The 18,911-nt window shown below is 43.2% G+C and overlaps 1 protein-coding gene and 1 long non-coding RNA gene across 7 annotated transcripts in view; one reads left to right on the top strand and one right to left on the bottom strand.

The window, feature by feature from the left end:
* The window catches only part of LOC147254489 (kinase suppressor of Ras 1-like), a 116,582-nt gene that overhangs the window by 81,866 nt on the left and 15,805 nt on the right, over nucleotides 1-18,911 (top strand). For all 6 annotated transcript variants that reach the window (XM_086216136.1, XM_086216138.1, XM_086216135.1 and 3 more), the window contains 3 exons: nucleotides 3,747-3,989; nucleotides 4,458-4,654; nucleotides 4,851-4,947. In XM_086216136.1, the coding sequence (XP_086072262.1) occupies nucleotides 3,747-3,989; nucleotides 4,458-4,654; nucleotides 4,851-4,947 (537 nt within the window). The remainder of the gene's footprint in view (nucleotides 1-3,746; nucleotides 3,990-4,457; nucleotides 4,655-4,850; nucleotides 4,948-18,911) is intronic.
* Nucleotides 1-18,911, bottom strand: part of LOC147254492 (uncharacterized) — a 54,853-nt gene that overhangs the window by 9,943 nt on the left and 25,999 nt on the right. The window lies entirely within an intron of this gene.

Raw genomic sequence — 18,911 nt, forward strand, 5'->3', positions numbered from 1 at the left:
TCTGCACGTATCCCCCATTGTGATCGTTGAGGCTTTTCAACTTTAGCCTTAATGCCGTCTTCGAACACACCTCTTTCTCGTACTTGAAGCTTCTACACCCTCCCAGAGAAGTTGCTGGGATTTAACACCAGCTCCTGAGTTTCCTTTTAATATGATCCCCGTTTCTGATCCTATGTCTTATTTCCCAGATAATCCATTCCGTCCCAGCTTGAATAAAAAACTGTGCTGGCCTGAGATTATATGATCTGAAATCTCCTCGGGTCTGTACTTCTGAATACACACTCATAGATCTCAACCAAATGGTTCAATTACAGGAAGCCACCCCAATGCAATATTATCCCACATAAAATTCTGTTCCTGTGCCACAGTCTCTTCTTCTCGATATCTTTATCCTGTATGTTCAGTCTGTTTTCCTCTAATTCTGAATAGGTCCCAGACCTAACAGTTGTACTTTATGAGAGCTTTTCACCCAAAGGAATCCATCCTTAAGCTGGTACTTTAGGGTGTCCACCAACTCTGTAAATTTGTGGTGTTGTCTGTCAATTGTCCCCTGGTGAATTCTTTTTAATTTGTAGCTTTATCTCTTTCGAGTTGCTACAGGACTCTAAAATGTATAGAAAGGAAAAGGGTTAGAGTATTATTTGATTCTTTATTGCCTGACCCGTGCAATTATTTTCTGTCCCTATTGTGAGAAATATGTGCTGGTACTTGCCTCCTATTTACACAAATATTTCTAAACAATTGTATTCTTTTAATTCAACAGACACAATCATTTTCACTTCAACACTGACAGTGTAATTTAGTGATGTCCAATCTGACCATTCCCTCCTCAGTTCAGGAGAGACCCTTACCTGCAACAGTCACATGGTGGAGAGACAGAAGAAAAAAATTCCAAAGGGGAAAGTCAGTCCCAATTGAACCAGATCATTCAATTCAACCACTAATTACAGTCATAGTACAATTCAAAAATTCCTCAATTAACTCCGCCATCCTCAAGCTGTGGGCTAGATCCTTTAGGTCCTGAAGGAGCCCATAATGGTCTCCTGGAGGCTCAAAGCTTCTTGTTATAGCTTGAATCCCACCCAGCTTTGAATGTACAATTCTACAATTTCATTTAGCAGACGCTTTTGTCCAAAGCGACGTACAACACAAGCAAGAATTCAGACTTAAGGAAAAACCCATAGGAAGCGCAAAAGTGCTCCAGTTGTGATTTTGTCACTGGTATTACCATCTAGTGGCAGAAGAAGTGTCGCCCCCCGCTCCCTTTTTTTTTTTTAACAAACATACAACATCACACAACACAGTTAGTGGTACATAATCACTAAGTGCTGGGTCTTGGACCCTCTGACTTATTCTACCCCACAGGACAAAGAGGAGAAGAGTCAGGTTAAGTGCCTCGGTGCTCTCTGAACAATTGAGTCTTCAATTGTCTCTTAAAAGTAGAAAGGGACTCAGCAGAACGCACAGAGTTCGGTAGTTCGTTCCACCATTTGGGAACAACAGAAGAGAAGAGTCTGGCTAGAGATTTGGAGCAGCGCTGGGCTGGAAACACCAGGCGTCTTTCGCATGCAGACCGTAGTGGGCGAGAAGGAGAGTAGACCTGGATCAGGGATTCCAGGTAGGCTGGAGACGTTCTTGTGATTGTTTTGTAAGCCAAGAGAAGTGCCTTGAATTTGATCCTGGCTGCCACTGGAAGCCAGTGAAGAGAAACCAGCAGCGGGGTGACATGTGCCCTTTTGGGCTGGTTGAAGACCAGACGTGCTGCTGCATTCTGGATCATCTGCAGAGGCTTGAATGAGCATGCAGGGAGGCCTGCAAGAAGAGAGTTGCAGTAGTCAATGCGTGAGATGACAAGAGCCTGAACCAGAAACTGTGTGGTCTGTTGGGTCAGGAAGGGTCTGATCTTCCTGATGTTGTAGAGGGCATAACGGCAAGACTGAGAAACTGAGGCCACATGAACCTTAAAGGTCAGCTGGTCATCAATCATGACACCCAGGTTTCTGGCTGAGTTTGTGGGCACAAGTAGGCTCGAGTCAAGATGGACACTGACCTGAGGCTGAACAGATGGACAAGCTGGAAAGACCATAAGTTCAGTCTTAGACAGATTCAGTTGAAGGTGGCGTTCCTTCATCCATGTGGAGATGTCAGCCAGACACTGATATATGATCTGAGACCGTTCTGTCATCAGGTGGAAAAGAGAAGAAAAGCTGAGTGTCTTCAGCATGACAGTGGTAGGAGAAGCCATGGGAGCGGATCACTGCACCAAGTGAGGTGGTGTACAGAGAGAAGAGAAGGGGACCAAGCACTGACCCCTGAGGAACCCCAGTCGATAGGCCATGTGACCTAGACACCTTTCCTCGCCATGACACTCTGAAGGATCTGCCTGTGAGGTAGGACTTGAACCATAACAAGGCAGAACCAGATATGCTGAGCTCAGAGAGTGTGGAGAGGAGAATCTGATGGTTCACCGTGTCGAAGGCAGCAGACAGGTCCAACAGAGGTAGGACAGAGCACTGACCAGCAGCTCGAGCTTGTCTCAGTGACTCCATGACTGACAGGAGTGCAGTCTCAGTGGAGTGGTCACACCTGAAGCCAGACTGAAATGTGTCCTTCATCAGTCATCTGTCCACTCTCTTCCAGGACAGCTGCTGCACCTGCTCTATGAATGTCTCTAGTGATCTGATGGTTGTCATGGTGTAGCCTCTTCTCAGCAGGTCCTCTGATACCTCCTCTATAGTATGATAGGTTTTGGATCTGTCTTCATGTCTCATGGGCAGCCTGGCAGAGAAGAGGGTCTGGAGCTGAACTTTAATTTCCTTCAGCACTTTACGGATCTGTGAACATTCTCTTTAAGTATTATAGATGGATAGCCGTGATCCAGATTTATGTGGTTTTCTTGCCGGGTAAATCCCTTCCCCTGCCATGCCTTTTGCAACTTAAAAACTTAATTATAATGAAGGTTGGTGGCGCATCAGCTGGTGGCTGCTGTCCCACCAACAAATGAACTCTTTCAGTCTGCAGGTGGGGCATGTCTTCAGTTGGCTCGAGACCCTTTGCGGAGTAAATATTCCACAAATGAGACCATCATCGTCAATTCCTTCTGGGATCCCTCCGGCATGCCATAGATCCTTGTGTTCTCACATCTGGATTGGCTTTCCAGATCCAGAAACTTGTCCTCCAGCTTGGTGTGTAGCTTTTGCAAAGGCTTGATGACTTCCTCTAAGTTTTCAATCCTCTCGCCTGTTTTTTCAATTCTCTTTTCTGCCTCGTCCAGTCTGCTATTCACCATCAAGCATTAAGCCTGAAAAATGTACAAAAATGATATTTGTCCAGTATAACATTTTTGCCATCACTGCTCTCAGTGCATTAATTTAGAAATCAGCCCTTTAACAATGACTACTTTATATATATATATATATATATATATATGTTCCTTTTTTCAGGAATGATTAGATGTGATAATTATGAAAAATCATTGTGGATTCGACCAGTCAGTCAGTTTGCCGAGCTCATACAAACTTTCTCAATCTCCAATCCACTAAAAAGGGACAACTGTTGCCACTGTGTAGGAGACCCCCTAAGACTCCTAAATACAGACAAAGACAGTTTTATTTTTAAGCATGTAAAGAAGGGAGGCATAGTACTGATCTTGGGAGAACAAAAACTAGGCATTGCAGACATTCAAATGAAATCAAAGCCAACATTCAGTCCCTCTGTGGTTGCTGTCCTGTTTGTACTAATGTCAGGAGGGAGGGGCAGAGGGTGAAAACCTACCTGAAGTAGAAGAAACAGCTAGCAGAGAAAAGAGCCTCCCCTGTGAGGACTGTGACAAAGACAAGCTTGAAGATCTACCTACTTCCATCTGCCATCGTGGGACAGATGGGCAGTGGAGGGGCCCCATCTCTCGCAAGGCCAGCCAGACCAGCATTTACCTGCAGGAGTGGGACATCCCTTATGAGCAGCTGCAGCTGGGAGAACTGATTGGCAAGGTAAGACTCTCCAGATAATAACAGGCCTTAGAATCTGTCCCTGCATGCAGGCAAGATATTGTTGAAATTGTCTCAGGTATTTAACCTCAGGGATCATTGAGGTGATTGTTTCTCCTTGGTTGTGTCCCTGGGTGGTGTATTGACTTCAGAGAGTAATCTTACTATAGGAGTCATGTAAGGGTATATGTAGAAGAATTGTTGGGTGGGTGATATTTCTAGTTTGCACTCTTTGTAGTATTTAGCAGATATTTCCTGTTTTTAACCTGGTGGCTTCTCCAGAGGCTTATTTGAAGTGTCCCTGAGCGGGACACTGAGTTTGTGATCATTGGACAATGTTTTAGTAATGTGGTGCCCTGCAGAACAGCAATACTAACAGGGAGTAAATATGTGCCTCATCTATGTCTTCTGTGTGTCAAAACCTGAGAAGCCTGAATTTGGTGAAAGACAGATGATTTTGTGACTCTTCAGGGTCGCTGGGGGAAGGTACACAGGGGTCGTTGGCATGGTGAGGTGGCCATTCGCCTTCTGGAGGTTGACGGCAACAACCAGGATCACCTGAAGCTCTTTAAGAAGGAAGTGATGAACTACCGTCAGACAAGGCATGAGAATGTGGTCCTGTTCATGGGTGCTTGCATGGCCCCGCCCCACCTTGCCATTGTCACCAGGTAGAGCACACTCAGTTCTTATCTGGATCTGCCATTAACTCTTCATTTCCTAAACAGTAATACATACACACTACATTAATGTTCAGGTATTTTCCAATTTTCCTACATGCATTTCATCTGCATGCGCCATGCTTGTTTTACTGTGAGAAAAGTGAATCAAGCTGTTGTAACACTACTACATGTGCTCTCTCTGCAGTTTCTGTAAAGGTGTGACTCTGTACTCTGTTGTAAGAGAAAGAGGCCACTTCTTGGACATAAATAAAACCAGACAGATTGCACAGGAGATTGTAAAGGTAAGCAAGCATCCAGCTGCAGCCAAAATTGGACTCTTTTTCTACAGTGCAAGCTTTCAATATGTAATGCCTGCTCTCTGGTACAAGTCAGAACGGAAATTCGCTGTAAAATTTACGACAGGTGCAACCATCTGATCGTTGCTATATCTCCAGAATACGTTAGTACAGATGGGTCCTGATTTTTAAATATTCATAAATTGTCTCGATGTCTTGTTTTTAACTTTGTAGAGTGGGTGGAGCAAGTTGGCTGTCACTCATGGTGTTTACTTGAAAGTTAAAGTGTTTTGTGCATGGGGGAACAATAATAGGAGTTATGAAAGAGTTTGTCTTAAAGAAATTAAAAGCACAACAAGGCAGCAATGTTTAGGAAATAAAGGTGACAGTGATTGGAAAACACAGATGATATATAGACATATTTTTAAAAGTCTGTTGTAAGACATCAGAGTGAGTAACAGCATGAAATAGTGAATAAACATTGCTTGGCTCCTTGAAGCTACATGTTAACCAGAACTATGTGATGTTGCCACTTGTTAGGTTATGCTGACGCTCAGTGGTTTTATTTTCATTTCTTTATTTTTTTTCTAATGTTAGATTAAATTAAATTAATTAAATGAAGGGCAATGACACTGATAAAAATGATGAGTAAGAAGCTCAAAATTACAACAGAAAAAGGACCTGCTATATATAATCACAAAAATTGAAATTACATAACAGTAAGTTACATTATTTATTTTAAAAAGTTTTGATTCCATAAGAACTTTTTGATGTAATTTCATATCAATCATAGCTGCAGTCCAATGTAAATTGGAAATTGTTCATTTTTTTTGAAGTTATGAATCTGGGGGGAAGCTACTGAGCGCGATCAGACCAGGAGATTGGTTCACAACTATGGATCTGACAGACGCATACTTTCACGTCGTGATTCACCTGGACCACCGGCAGTTTATAAGGTTTGCATTTGAGGGCAGAGCCCACGAATACCTGGGGCTGCTGTTCCAGTTGTCTCTGGCCCCCCAAACATTCACCGAATGTGTCAAAGCGTTGTTGCTGCTGCTCCGAGAGAGAGGTGTTCACATATTATCCTATCTGAATGATTGGGCTCTTGTTGCGAGCTCCAGGGAGCAAGCGGCCACTCAGCAGTTGCTGAACCTGTCACACATGCAGTCGCTGGGCTTTTCCATAAATCTGTGAAAAAGTTCACGGAGTCTGAGTTGGCGTATTTCTTTCATCGGGTTGGACATCTGCTCCATTTCGGGCTGAGCACGTCTGTTGGAGTGCAGGGTGGTGCAGCCTGTGTTTACAGACGCTCTTACTGCTGATGGGCATGATAGCTGTGGTGCTGCTCGGGCTGTTGAGGATGCGGGCGTTTCAACACTGGATTCAGGCTCACCGATTGTGTGCGCTGCGTCACCTCTGGAGGTCGCTGATCGTAACTCTGTCTTGCATGTCGGCTCTTTTCCCGTGGAGGGATCCCAGTCTACTTCAACAAGGGTCTCCTATAGGGAGGGTGTCTTTTCGCAAGGTGGTGTCCACTGATGCATCCCGAGGGGTTGGGGGGCTCTGTGCAAGGGCGCGCCAGTGAGGGGGGTTTGGACACCAGCACAATGCAGGCTCCACATCAACCACCTGGAGCTGTTGGGAGCACTTTTAACTCTGAAGCATGTCATCTTGTATGGTGCAGTGCTAATTTTTTGCCCGTCAGAGTCACTCATGTTCAAGGTCACCTGAACCTGGGGCCGGACCTTCTATCAAGAGGGGTCCTCTTTTGAGAGAGTGGAGATTGCACCTGAGGGTGGTGGCTCAGATATGGGAACGCTTCAGCAGGGCAGATGTGAATCTTTTTGCCTCCGAAGTGAACACCCACAGCCCCCTGTTCTTTTCCATAACAGACCACTGTGCTCCACTGGGGATGGATGTGCTCGTGCACCCATAGGCAAGGCAAGGCAAGGCAAGGCAAGGCAATTTTATTTGTATAGCCCGTTTTCACAAACAGTTTGTCTCAAAGGGCTTTACATGGCATCATAACAACATCCTCTGCCCTTAGACCCTCACATCAACTGAGGAAAAACTCCATAGAAAACCCTTTTAAGAGGGAAAAATCTGAGAAACCTCAGGGTGAGCAACAGAGGAGGGATCCCTCACCCAGGACGGACAGACGTGCAGTAGATGTTGTTACGGACAAGAAAACAGTTTACAATAAAAAATGTGGGAAACATGGAAATGTTAATAGCATTAACAGAGGGTGCACCACTACCGGTGAAATTGTGGTATGCCGAGATAATCAGTCTGCTGGCGGCAAGGCCCTGGCAGCTCCCACTTTGCAGGGACCTCCTCTCCCAGGTGGGTGGGGAGGTGGTTCATACACGCCCAGAACTGTGGCGACTGCATTCCTACCTGTTGAGAGGTCCAGTTTGATGGCTCAGGGACTGCCTCCAAATGTGGTGGCGATGATTCAGGGTGCTAGGGCATCATCTACAAGGGGCCTGTATGCCTATAAATGGCTTTTGAGCAGTGGTTTCAGGACCGAAATGTGCTCCTGTTTCAGTGCTCCATTGTGGATGTTTTGACATTCCTTCAGGGGCTGCTGGATAAGGGTCTCTTGTTCTCTACAATTAAGGTCTATCTGGCAGCTACATCTGCTTGCCACATTGGTTTTGATGGTGTGGCACCAGGCGCTCATCCACTTGTACGCTTCACTCCGGATTGTTCTAAGGTTACATTGCACCCAAATGCGGCATATTTACCAAAGCTTATCCCTGCAGCCTTTAGTTTGATGGCTTTTGAGCTCTTGAGTTTCTGCCCCCCTGCATTTGCGTCTGAGGTGCAGAGGAGGTTGCATTCCTTGTGCCCTGTGCATGCTCTTCGCACTTACATTGACCACACCCAGGGTGTAAGTTGATGTGAACAGTTTGTCTGTTTTGCTAATCCGGCTAAGGGCAAGGCTCTGTCTAAGCAGCGGCTTTCCTACTGGATTGTGGAAGCTATCTCCCTGGCTTACTCCAGCAGAGGTCTGCTGTTGCCCTGAGGAATGATGGCGCATTTGACCACGGGCATGGTGACCTCACGGGCCTTGTTTGGGGAAGTAGCTTTTGGTGATATCTGTGCTGTGGCCAGTTGGTCGTCACTGCACACGTTTGTCCGGTTTTATCTCTTGACGTGACAGCCCATTTAGTGTTTCACACTGTCCTTTCTGCTGGGTCTGTTATATGCTGGAGAGCTGGGAGTTGTTTCTGGTTTGGTGGCTGCTCTGTGGGACATGTATATATGTCCCATACTATATGTGTTGTACAGAATGAACTGACTGAAAGGCAAGGTAATGTTATGACTATAACTACTGTTCCCTGAAGGAGAGGAATGAGGTACAACACTGGATTGCCCAGCTGCGCAGCTGGGCTCGGTAAACAGTGGCTATTGAACTGAGGGATGACTGTGGTGACGGTGTATATATGTGCAGGCGGAGCCTCACGTATGTCACCACAGATTATCTGCTGTAAAGGCATGAATAGAGGTGTCTTCAGTTGAGCCACACAAGGGCATAATATCCCTTATTATATGTGTTGTACCTCATTCTTCTTCTTCAGAGAACAGTAGTTATACTCATAATGTTACATTTTCAAATATCATACAATCCGCTTTAATTTAGAGGTATAGTTCATGACCATAAAGTCCAAAACCTCCATGCCTCCTTCGTTTCTTGAAGCAGCTATAGTCTTTGTCAAATGGTGGCATTTATTTTTTTGCAAAGATTGATCAAGGTGTTATTTATACCTTTACATAGTGTCTAGTGGATGTAAAGAGAGAGGACAGGCTAAACAAAACTTTAAGTGCCAGCTGCTTTATTTTGAAGAATGATACTTCACTAAGACAAGTCTCACTGAAGCCACATACTAAGGATAGTTTTAAGGTTTTTAGAAATATGGATTCCAAGATTTTCAACATCTCTCTAAACAGTTATCAAAGGCTTGACGTGACTGAAATAAGAACTTCCACACTGTCAAATGTTTTATAAAAATCAAGTAAAAAAATTAGTGTTTCAGATCCTACAAAATCAGAGTGATCTATCAAATCTTATATTGGCCTGGTATTACAATTTATGTTTTGATTAGCCATAAACCCTGTTTGAGTCTCATTTATGATTTCAATCAAGCCTTTCCTGAGACATTCTGAGTATTTTACAATCTACATTGAGCAATGTTATAGGCTTCCAATTATCCATCAGTGTGTGGTCTATATCTGGTTTAGGAAACAATGTTAATGCTTAATGTTTTTCTTTTCATGCTTATTGTCCATACATTCATTTAATATTTTAAAAAGGGTTTTTCTAGAAATGTATGTAAAGGTCATCAGGAAGACCATCCATTCCTGGAGATTTTCCTTTTTTTCATTTGGTTTACAGCCTCAGGCTTTTCTGTTTTGGAAGTAGGTATGTCACTATTTAATTTAGATTTGTCAGAAATTTGGGGGTTAAATCCTGTTACCATCTATATAAAATTGTCAAATTGTGTTTGGTTATATTTTTGAGCTATATAGATGAAAAATATGTTATGCAACATCAAAAGGGTTGGAAATGACAGATTACAGACTCACACTCTCTTATTTAGTTTCCACCTGAGTACGAGCAGTCTTAAGTATCAGTAGTCCGCGAAGCATACAGCTGATGCAGAGAGCCCTCCGCTCCTGTCTGGTGTAAAACAAACCACGCTGGATTGTTTGGCACGACGGAGCCCATTGGAGGCGTCCACCACCAGCAGTATCCCCACCATATCATTTGAGTCCTGTTCTGTGCTGCACTGCCCCCTGTTTAATGCACACTTAATTCATTGTTTTTATTTAATTTAATTTCTTCTGTGCATCACAGTTTGATGCAATGCATCAGGGTCATCCTTTTGTGTTAATGGCTTAATAGTTCAAGTACTTCAGTTAGTACTAGTAATCATTACTATTATATTTGTTGGGCTTGAGTGTATAATTTTTATTTTTTTACCCTGTGCATCTTTTGTTTTGGGGCGGCATGGTGGTGCAGTGGTCAAAATCATTGAAGTCATTTATTTGAGTAAATATGTTAGCTTTATGGTTATAATTTTACAAATGTATATTTTACTGGTAATTGCTATTTAATTGGATACTCTATTGACCATAGGCGTGGCCGTTAGAGCCAATGGTTGTCTGTCTATATGTGTTGGCCCTGCCATGGACGGGTGACCCGTCCAGGGTGAAGGCTGCTGGGATAGGCTCCACCGCCACCACCCTTAACAGGATAAGAGGGAGAAAATGGATGGATGGATGGATCTTTTGTTTTATTTGTACTTCTAGACAGTACATTGGTCCAACACTAATAAACATGCTGCATTTGCAGAAAGCAACTATTTGCCTACTCCCATGTTGATATGGTTAATTAAAAAAATGAAAAATATCACTTTAAGGTAGATTTAGAGCAGATTAAAAAATATTTCATCAATCCTGAGTTAACTATGGACAACCATACGATTAATCGGATTAATTTTTTTAATCGACTGACAGGTCTAATTATATATATATATATATATATATATATATATATATATATATATATATATGTATATATATATATGTATATATATATGAATACATATACACACAGTCGTCCTCAGAATTATTCATACCCTTGCTAATTCTTGTGATTTTTTTCATTTAGTGATGAAATAAATGCATGTTTTCAAATTTGTGTATTAGCTTTAAGTGACCAACAATTGAAAGAATGACAACAATACAAAATTAAAAAAAAAATACATAGTTCTGGGTTATTTTATTGATGGAGTTCCAAAAAAGGCCAAGTTCAAAATTTATCATGCCCCTGACAATATTTCAACAAACATGTGCCAAAATGTGGTAATTTTTGTCCAATAATTCCTTCAAGATGTCACAATGGAATAAAACCTTTTATTTAACATTACTGGCCAAATACTAAAGCCAAAAAAGACATCTTTCCAGAAGAGTATAAATAGTGGGAAAGTGTTCAGGTCATTGTCAATTTCTGGTCATCATGGTAAAGAAGAAGGAGCCAGTGAGGACCTACGTCAGCGTCTTGTTCGTACCCACAGTGAAGGAAAGGGTTACAAGGCCATTTCCAAGCAGTATGATGTCCCTGTCTCAACCGTCCAGAGCATCATCAACAAGCACAAGAGGTTCAACACTGTCAAAAACCTCATGGGCGTGGCCAAAAGTGTAATGTGTCCCCCAAACTTGCCAGGAAAATCTGCCAAGAGATCAACACCAACCCATGGACCACAACCAAGGCCCTAATTCAAACACTTGAGCAGACAGGGACAAAGGTGTCACAGTCCACCATTGAGCGAGTTTTGCACAGAGGAGGTCTCCATGGATGTAAACCTCGGAAGATGCTGCTGCTCAGGAAAAAACATCTGGTACCTCACCTGGCCTTTTGTAGAGGTCATCTGAAGCAAGATTCCAGCTTTTGGTCAACCATCCTGTGGTCTGATGAGACAAAGCTGGAGTTATTTGGCCATATGGATACTCAATATGTCTGGAGGAAGAAAGGAGAAGCCTATAGACCAAAGGACACTGTGCCCACTGTCAAGTATGGTGGTGGAAGCATCATGCTATGGGGATGTTTCTCTTCCAGTGGCGCAGGGAATCTCGTCAAGTCCAAGGTACCATGAAAAAGGAGGATTACATCAGGATACTTGATGAAAATGTCAAGGAATCTGCTGTGGAAACTCCAGCTTGTCCAAAACTGGATGTACCAACAAGACAATGATCCTAAACACACTGTCAAGGTAGTGAAGAAATGGTTCAAGAACAATAACATCAATGTCCTGGAATGGCCAAGTCAAAGTCCTGACCTCAAACCTCAATCCCACTGAGAATTTGAGGCATCACTTGAAGACCAGAGTGATGGTGAGGAAACGCTGGACGAAAACGAAAATGATGACGTCAGACCCCTTTTTTTCCATGACGAAAATGAGACTAAGACGAACGTCACCAAAGCCGTATAAAGACTAAAATGTGATGAATTTGTATACATTTTTGTCTGACGAGAAGGAGACAAGACTAAATTGTTAGTGGGTGGACAATCAAAGTTTCAAAACATTCGTTTTTTTTTCGTATAACATGCGTACAATGTCAATCAAGAGCTCAGACATCAGGCTGGAGCCAGCTGTATCTGTTGGTCCTAATGGCCACGCCCTCATCATCAGTACACACGCACAAAAAGCCTCTCTCTCGTGCGCACACACACATGCACACACAGAGACAAGTCTGGACCTGTCTGCAGCGGACGAGACACACACCATGGCAGCAGCAGCGGTGTCGGGTGGTCTTAAAAAGAGGGATAATTAAAGCATAGCTTTCGTCAGCTTTCCGTTAGGCTAGCCCTGTGATGCATTTTCTTTTTTTTTGTATTAAGCCTAAAGTTTGGTGGTGATGGTGGTGGTTACACCCCCCCGTGGTGCAGAGACCGCTTCCAAGTGCTACATGCTAAAGCTAGAATGAATGGGGCTGCCAGGGGCCCCGCTAATGTTGGCTCGTTTAAACCAGCCCTTCTATTAATTTAGGTTGTTATGAATAAAACCCCTGTCCATTTGTGGACGGGTGGCAAGTGAAATGCTTTGACCCATGTTTGTGGGACTGGGAAACACGTAGTCTTCAGACCAGTTGCTGTTCCCTATCATAAGCAACACACGTGGATGCAGTTCAACCAATAACAGCAGCTAAAGCCAATATGTAGGACATATGGTTATTCATATGGAAGTCAAGTGTGCTTTTATTTTTGTTTAATCCTATTATATGGTGACACAATACTCATATTGTGTGCCAGTGTGTTGTCTGCATCTGCAACAAAATAATAAAAGTGAAAGATAGAGAAAGAAAGACAGGGGAAAAACTCACCTTTGAAAGTTAGATCAGTTTCAATGTGCTTCATTCTAATACCTGTTTTGGCCTATAAAGTACATACACATATGTTTTCTGTAAAGGTATCTTTGATATTTGACTAAAACCTTTGAGTTTTCGTCGACTAAAACTTGACTCAAACTATCAAGGATAGAAATGACTAAAAGGTCACTAAAACTAAGAAGCATTTAGTCCAAAAGACTAAGACTAAAACTAAATCTAAAATGCCTGCCAAAAACAACACTGGAGGAAACCAACCAACCTGACCCAGCTTGAGGCATTCGCAAAGGAAGAGTGGGGCAACATCCCACAGGAGACGTGCAAGAAGCTTGTGGACACGTACAAGAATCGTCTGGAAGCAGTCATAAAGAATAAAGGCTATGCCATTGACTATTAAATAAAGACAATGGACTAGGGTATGAATAATTTTGAACATGGCATTTTTTTGGACTCCGTTAATAAAATACCCCAGAAATAATTTTTTCTTTCATTTGATATTGTTGTCATTCTTTCAATTGTTGGTCACATAAAGCTGAAACACAAATTTGAAAACATGCATTTATTTCATCACTAAGTGAAAAAATCACAAGAATTAGCAAGGGTATGAATAGGCAGAGGAGGAGGAGCATGTCAGAGTGAACGTCACACTTGTGCGTGATTCAACATGGCGGCACATATCTGTAGATTCGAAAACAAGCTAACTACTTTACGCCAATTTACACAGATTCATTGAAAACTCATACTACGGTAAAAGATTTTCAACTCTCTCATCCACAAACAATCCTCAAAAATAAATCTGGAAGAAGAGACAGTGGAAAGTTTGCAGGAGTACGTCGATGAGTGCTACCACCGACTTGTCATGGGTAAGACCGAAAACGCGGCGAACCCACTTCCTAAAAGAAGCCGACCATCCAAGCGCACCCTCATCGCCTGATAAGGATTTCGGAGACATCCTGGAATCAATAGACAAGAAACTTACAAGTTTCGACGCAAGACTCTCTCTGGTGGAAATCCTCCACAGAGAGTTCCAGGCTCTCCATGAGTCGCTGGAATTTAGCCAGCAACAGGTGGCTTCACTGGCCGCTGAAAATCAAGCCCTTAAAACCTCCATTAAAGCACTCACCAAGGGGGCAATGGAGATTAAAGCGGAGAACAAACGGATGAAAGATGCTATCCTCGACATCCAAGCTCAGAGCATGCGGGACAACCTGGTATTCTCCGGCATACCTGAGAAGAGAAGGAAGACCCCGAGATGTCCATCAAAGACTTCCTCCACAAACAGCTAAAACTTCCGATGGAGACCGTGAAAAACATCACCTTCCGCCGGGTGCATCGCCTTGGAGGGAAGAGGCCAGAGAACTGGCGGCCCAGAATCATCGTTGCGAAGTTTGAGCACTTCAAGCAGAAGGAGCTGGTGAAGAGCCGGGGAAGGGAGCTGAGAGGAACGGACTTCAGCGTGAACGATCAATTCCCTAAGGAGATGCTGGAGCGCCGCAAACGCCTATTCCCTGTCAGGAAGAAGTTCATCGACGGTGGATCCCACCCTGTCATCGTATGTTAACGGCCAGTTGTTCCGTGATCCGGAGATCACCCTTGGCTCTACTAAAGCGCATCTCCTCTCGCCACCGGAACTCACCGGATTCAGCCGAGGATGGTATTAGCATGATTAAGGTTATGGATGAAGGTAACACCAATTTCTCTCATTCATGTTTTCTTTTGTTCTTTCTCATTCAATACTATGTTAAACCTAAAACCATAAAAAAACGCACGTGGTGGACTGCTACATGCCGAGTTTACTCACGAGTGTGTATTTATGGGTGTATTTATGTCACCCCTTTGTCTTTCCTGTCGTTTTGTGTTACATGTTATTTTTAAATGTGATGATTATCCGGTTTGTCGTGCATGTATATAATATTGTTACATTTGCCACACACATGCACTCTCATCCTCTTTGGCGCCACCACACACACACGCGCACACAAAGATACAGGTACACATTCTTTTGCTCACTCACCTACTTATTACAATTTACACTCAGAACATTAGTTTAGATACTAACAAACTACGGTTTGTCACTTGGAATGTACGCAGCATTGGCTCACGTGAAAAATGGCTACGAATTTTAACACGCCTACAAAATTTACAAGCAGACATTGTTCTATTACAGGAAACACATTTACCTAAAACAGGTAATCATATGTGAAGCTCACAGTTCCCGCACACATACACAGCTAGTTATAACCCCAAACAAAGAGGCGTAGCCATTCTGATTCACAAAAACGTCAGGTTCAATTGTAAAAACACCATTGTAGACCCGGAAGGTAGGTTTGTAATAGTTAACATATCCACACACAACACAGAGGTATGCATTGCCAGTATATATGGTCCAAATGTTGATGACTCCTTCTTCTTCCACAGCTTCTTCACTGCACTTTCAGCCCACTCAGACACAGCACTTATAGTAGGAGGGGACTTCAACCTGGTATTCAACCCACAAGTGGACAGAATCAGTAGAGCAGCTAGTCAACGCAATTGCCAATCATCCGACATAATAAAGCAGTATATGAGTGATTTAGGTCTTTGCGATGCTTGGCGCTCACGGCACCCCACGCTTAAGGAATACACCTACTACTCGCCAGTGCACCACTCCTACTCTCGTTTGGACCACTTTTTAATGAGTAACTCAATTGTGAAGGACGTCATTGACACCAAGATTCACCCTATTGCCATTAGTGACCACGCACCAGCCAGTCTGACACTCACAAAAAAAAACCTAGAACACCGCTTTCTAAACAATGGAGATTTAATACATCATTGCTCAAGGAATTAAGAGTTAAGGGAATTAAAACTAAAACTAAATGATTTACTCGACATCAAAACACAATTTCAGCTGCAGAGACTACGCTTGGAGAACTTTGAACATAACAATAAATCCAGCAGATTTATAGTGAACCAACTAAAACAGAACAAAGAAAGAGCAACAATATCCTCCATTAAGGACTCCAATGGGGAAACAACCTGTGACCCAGAAGAAAATAAATTACATTTTTAGGGAATTTTATAAAAAACTTTACTCACCTGAGATTAACCCATCCAAATCTTGCATTGAAACCTTTCTGAGCACAATTGACTTGCCAAAATTAAATCAAGACCAAATAATGTCTCTGGAGTCACCTATTTCAATCAAGGAACTTCAAGAAGCCCTTAAACATATGCCAAATAAGAAAGCCCCCAGATGGCTTTCCTGCAGAATTCTACAAAGAGTTTTGGCCTGAGCTTTCACCACTATTCTACAAAATGTTCACTGAAATACAGGAAACCTCGACCCTTCCTCCTGACATGAACTGTGTGATTATTAGCCTTCTCCTTAAACCAGACAAAGACCCAGCACTTCCATCAAGCTATCGTCCAATATCACTTATAAATGCAGATATTAAAGTCATCTGCAAGGCGCTAGCTAGAAGGCTCGAAAAAGTAACACCTCACATTACAAAAGTTTGGGTTTGGAGATAACTTTGTAAACTGGATCAAAACATTTTACCGCACTCCCAGTGCTATGGAGTTTTTCCTCAGTCGATTTGAGGGTCTAAGGGCAGAGGATGTTGTTATGATGCCACGTGAAGCCCTTTGAGACAAACTGTTTGTGAAAATGGGCTATACAAATGAAATTGCCTTGCCTTGCCTTGCCTTGCCAGTGCTTGTGTCAGAACAAATGATCAAACTTCTTCAAGCTTCTCTCTCCAAAGAGGAACCAGACAGGGTTGTTCACTTTCCCCTTCCTTTGCTATATTAATAGAGCCACTCGCAGCTGCAGTCCGGCAAAACAAAAACATCAAAGGAGTTGATACTACAAATGTGAACCATAAGATAAGCATTTATGCTGATGATGTATTACTTTTCCTACGGAATCCACCATCATCTCTCCCTGAAACGATAGCACTCATTGATAAATTCTCAACTATTTATGACTACTCAATTAATTGGAGCAAGTCAACTGTTCTTCCCATCAACTCAGGTTTCCAGAGTATGCTTGCCGCACCACTACGGCCAGGAAACATTAAGTACCTGGGCATCAACATCTCTGCCAAACTGTCTGACTTGACACGGCTAAATCTTACCGCCTTAATTAAAGAAATAGAGGACAACCTCACCCGGTGGCGCACACTACCCATATCACTTATGGGAAGAATAGCAACAGTGAAAATGATGATCTTTCCAAAAATCAACTTTGTTTTTTCGATGGTTCCGACCCAACCTCCCCAGACTTGGTTCAAAACACTCAACTCTAACATCTCCAAATTTCTCTGGAAAGTTAAACCAGCACGTATAAGCTTTAAAACTTTACAAAAGAGTAAAGACTATGGTGGCTTGGAACTACCAAATTTTTATAATTACGACTTGGGCAATAGATTACAATACATACTAAAATGGTTAAAGCCAAACTCATTAGACCAAGCATGGCTCGATATTGAACAAACATTCTGCAAAGAAATCCAAATCTCTGATCTCGCTTTTATCAGCCCTGTTATCAAGCATCACAGCTGCTTTAAGTACATTAGCATCTGCAACACCCTCATAGCCTGGTGGGAATTTCTCAAAAGCAATGGGCTCTGTAACACCCCTTGCAGGCTCACACCTATCTGGAACAATCCTGACATCCTGCAAAATAAAAAAAACAATACATTTTGCTGCATGTGCCAACAAAGGGATTAAAAATCTAGAGCATATCTTCCAAGACAAAGAATTCATAGAATTCAACCAAATTACAGCAAATTATGGTATTAACAAAAACAAATTTCTGGAATATCTTCATCTCAAATCTATAATACAGGCAAGGTTTGACCTTACCCAGTTAGACTTAGAGCTTCCACCAAGAATAACAAGATTTTTTTTTAAACAAATTTTACCCCATAAGCTCCTGTCTAAAATTAACTCAATAGTTTCTACAACAGAATTTATAATCTCTATTCCTTCCTCCAAATGGGAGAAAGATCTGTCGATCAATCCACACCGTAACTTTTGGATACAAATCTGCTCCAACACATTTAGAATGATTCGCAGTGATAACCTACAATTAATAAATGACAAGGTTCTCCACAGAACACACTACACAGGACAAAGGATGTTCCAGATGGGCCTCACACAAACAAACATTTGTCCATATTGTGCGACTGGCTCACCAGACTGCTATCTGCATGCTATATGGCTTTGAACACCTGTCAATAATTTTTGGCAGGGGGTTTGTAAAGACCTATCATGGTGGTTAGGGTACCCCAACCCCATCTCCCCCTCACTTTGTCTGCAAGGTGACCTCATTAATGTTAATATGGAAGTAAACAAATCCTGCATGCTTCTCACTGCTTTAAGCATCGCAAAGAAGGCCATCCTGATTAATTGGAAATCCAAGAACAACCTAAGCATTACTCAATATAGAAACCTTTGATTAGACCACATTTCCATGGAGAGAATGTCTGCTTGGGAGGAAAGTCGATCATCAGAGTTCGAACAAATCTGGTCCCTGATAATTAAATCCATCACATAGTTTTGATGGGGGGGGGGGGGCAGCTGGGGCGGGGAGTGGGTCCAGTGCTGCCTCCTTTGATGACTGCACCATTGCAGGCCTGGGGGCTTGGCCGGTGCTCTTGGGGGTGGGGAGGGGTGGTCCTCCTCCCGGCGTGGTGGTTGGGCTGGGGTTGGTCGCGGGCCTTGCTGTTGTGCGGTGGATCGCTTGCTGGCGGTTCCATTAAGTCTTAGGTGCCCTGGACCGTATCAGCATCTATGGAGTACTCAGCCCCTGTGTGGAGGAAGATGAGGGTATGATTGTTTTGTCCGGGGGTGACGGTCCTTGGCGTGCATGCCTTCGGCTCACCCCGGCAGGCGGGCTGGGCCTCTCGGTGGAGTGCGGGGTCCTGGCTGGCTGGCTGGTGGTGCCCTCTAGCCTGAAGCCCACCTGCTCTGGGGGGAGGGGGACAACAGGGGATGGGTGGAGAGGGTGGGGATCTAGGGTTGGGGTAGCTCTGTACGGGGGCGGTGGGCCTGGTCGTTGTGGTGGGCTGTGGTTGCCCCGCCTGGGT

This window comes from Aulostomus chinensis, chromosome 10 (assembly GCF_037954235.1).
Source record: "Aulostomus chinensis isolate RoL2024-O1b breed Wild chromosome 10, RoL_Achi_v1.0, whole genome shotgun sequence".
In the NCBI taxonomy this organism is placed as follows: domain Eukaryota; kingdom Metazoa; phylum Chordata; class Actinopteri; order Syngnathiformes; family Aulostomidae; genus Aulostomus; species Aulostomus chinensis.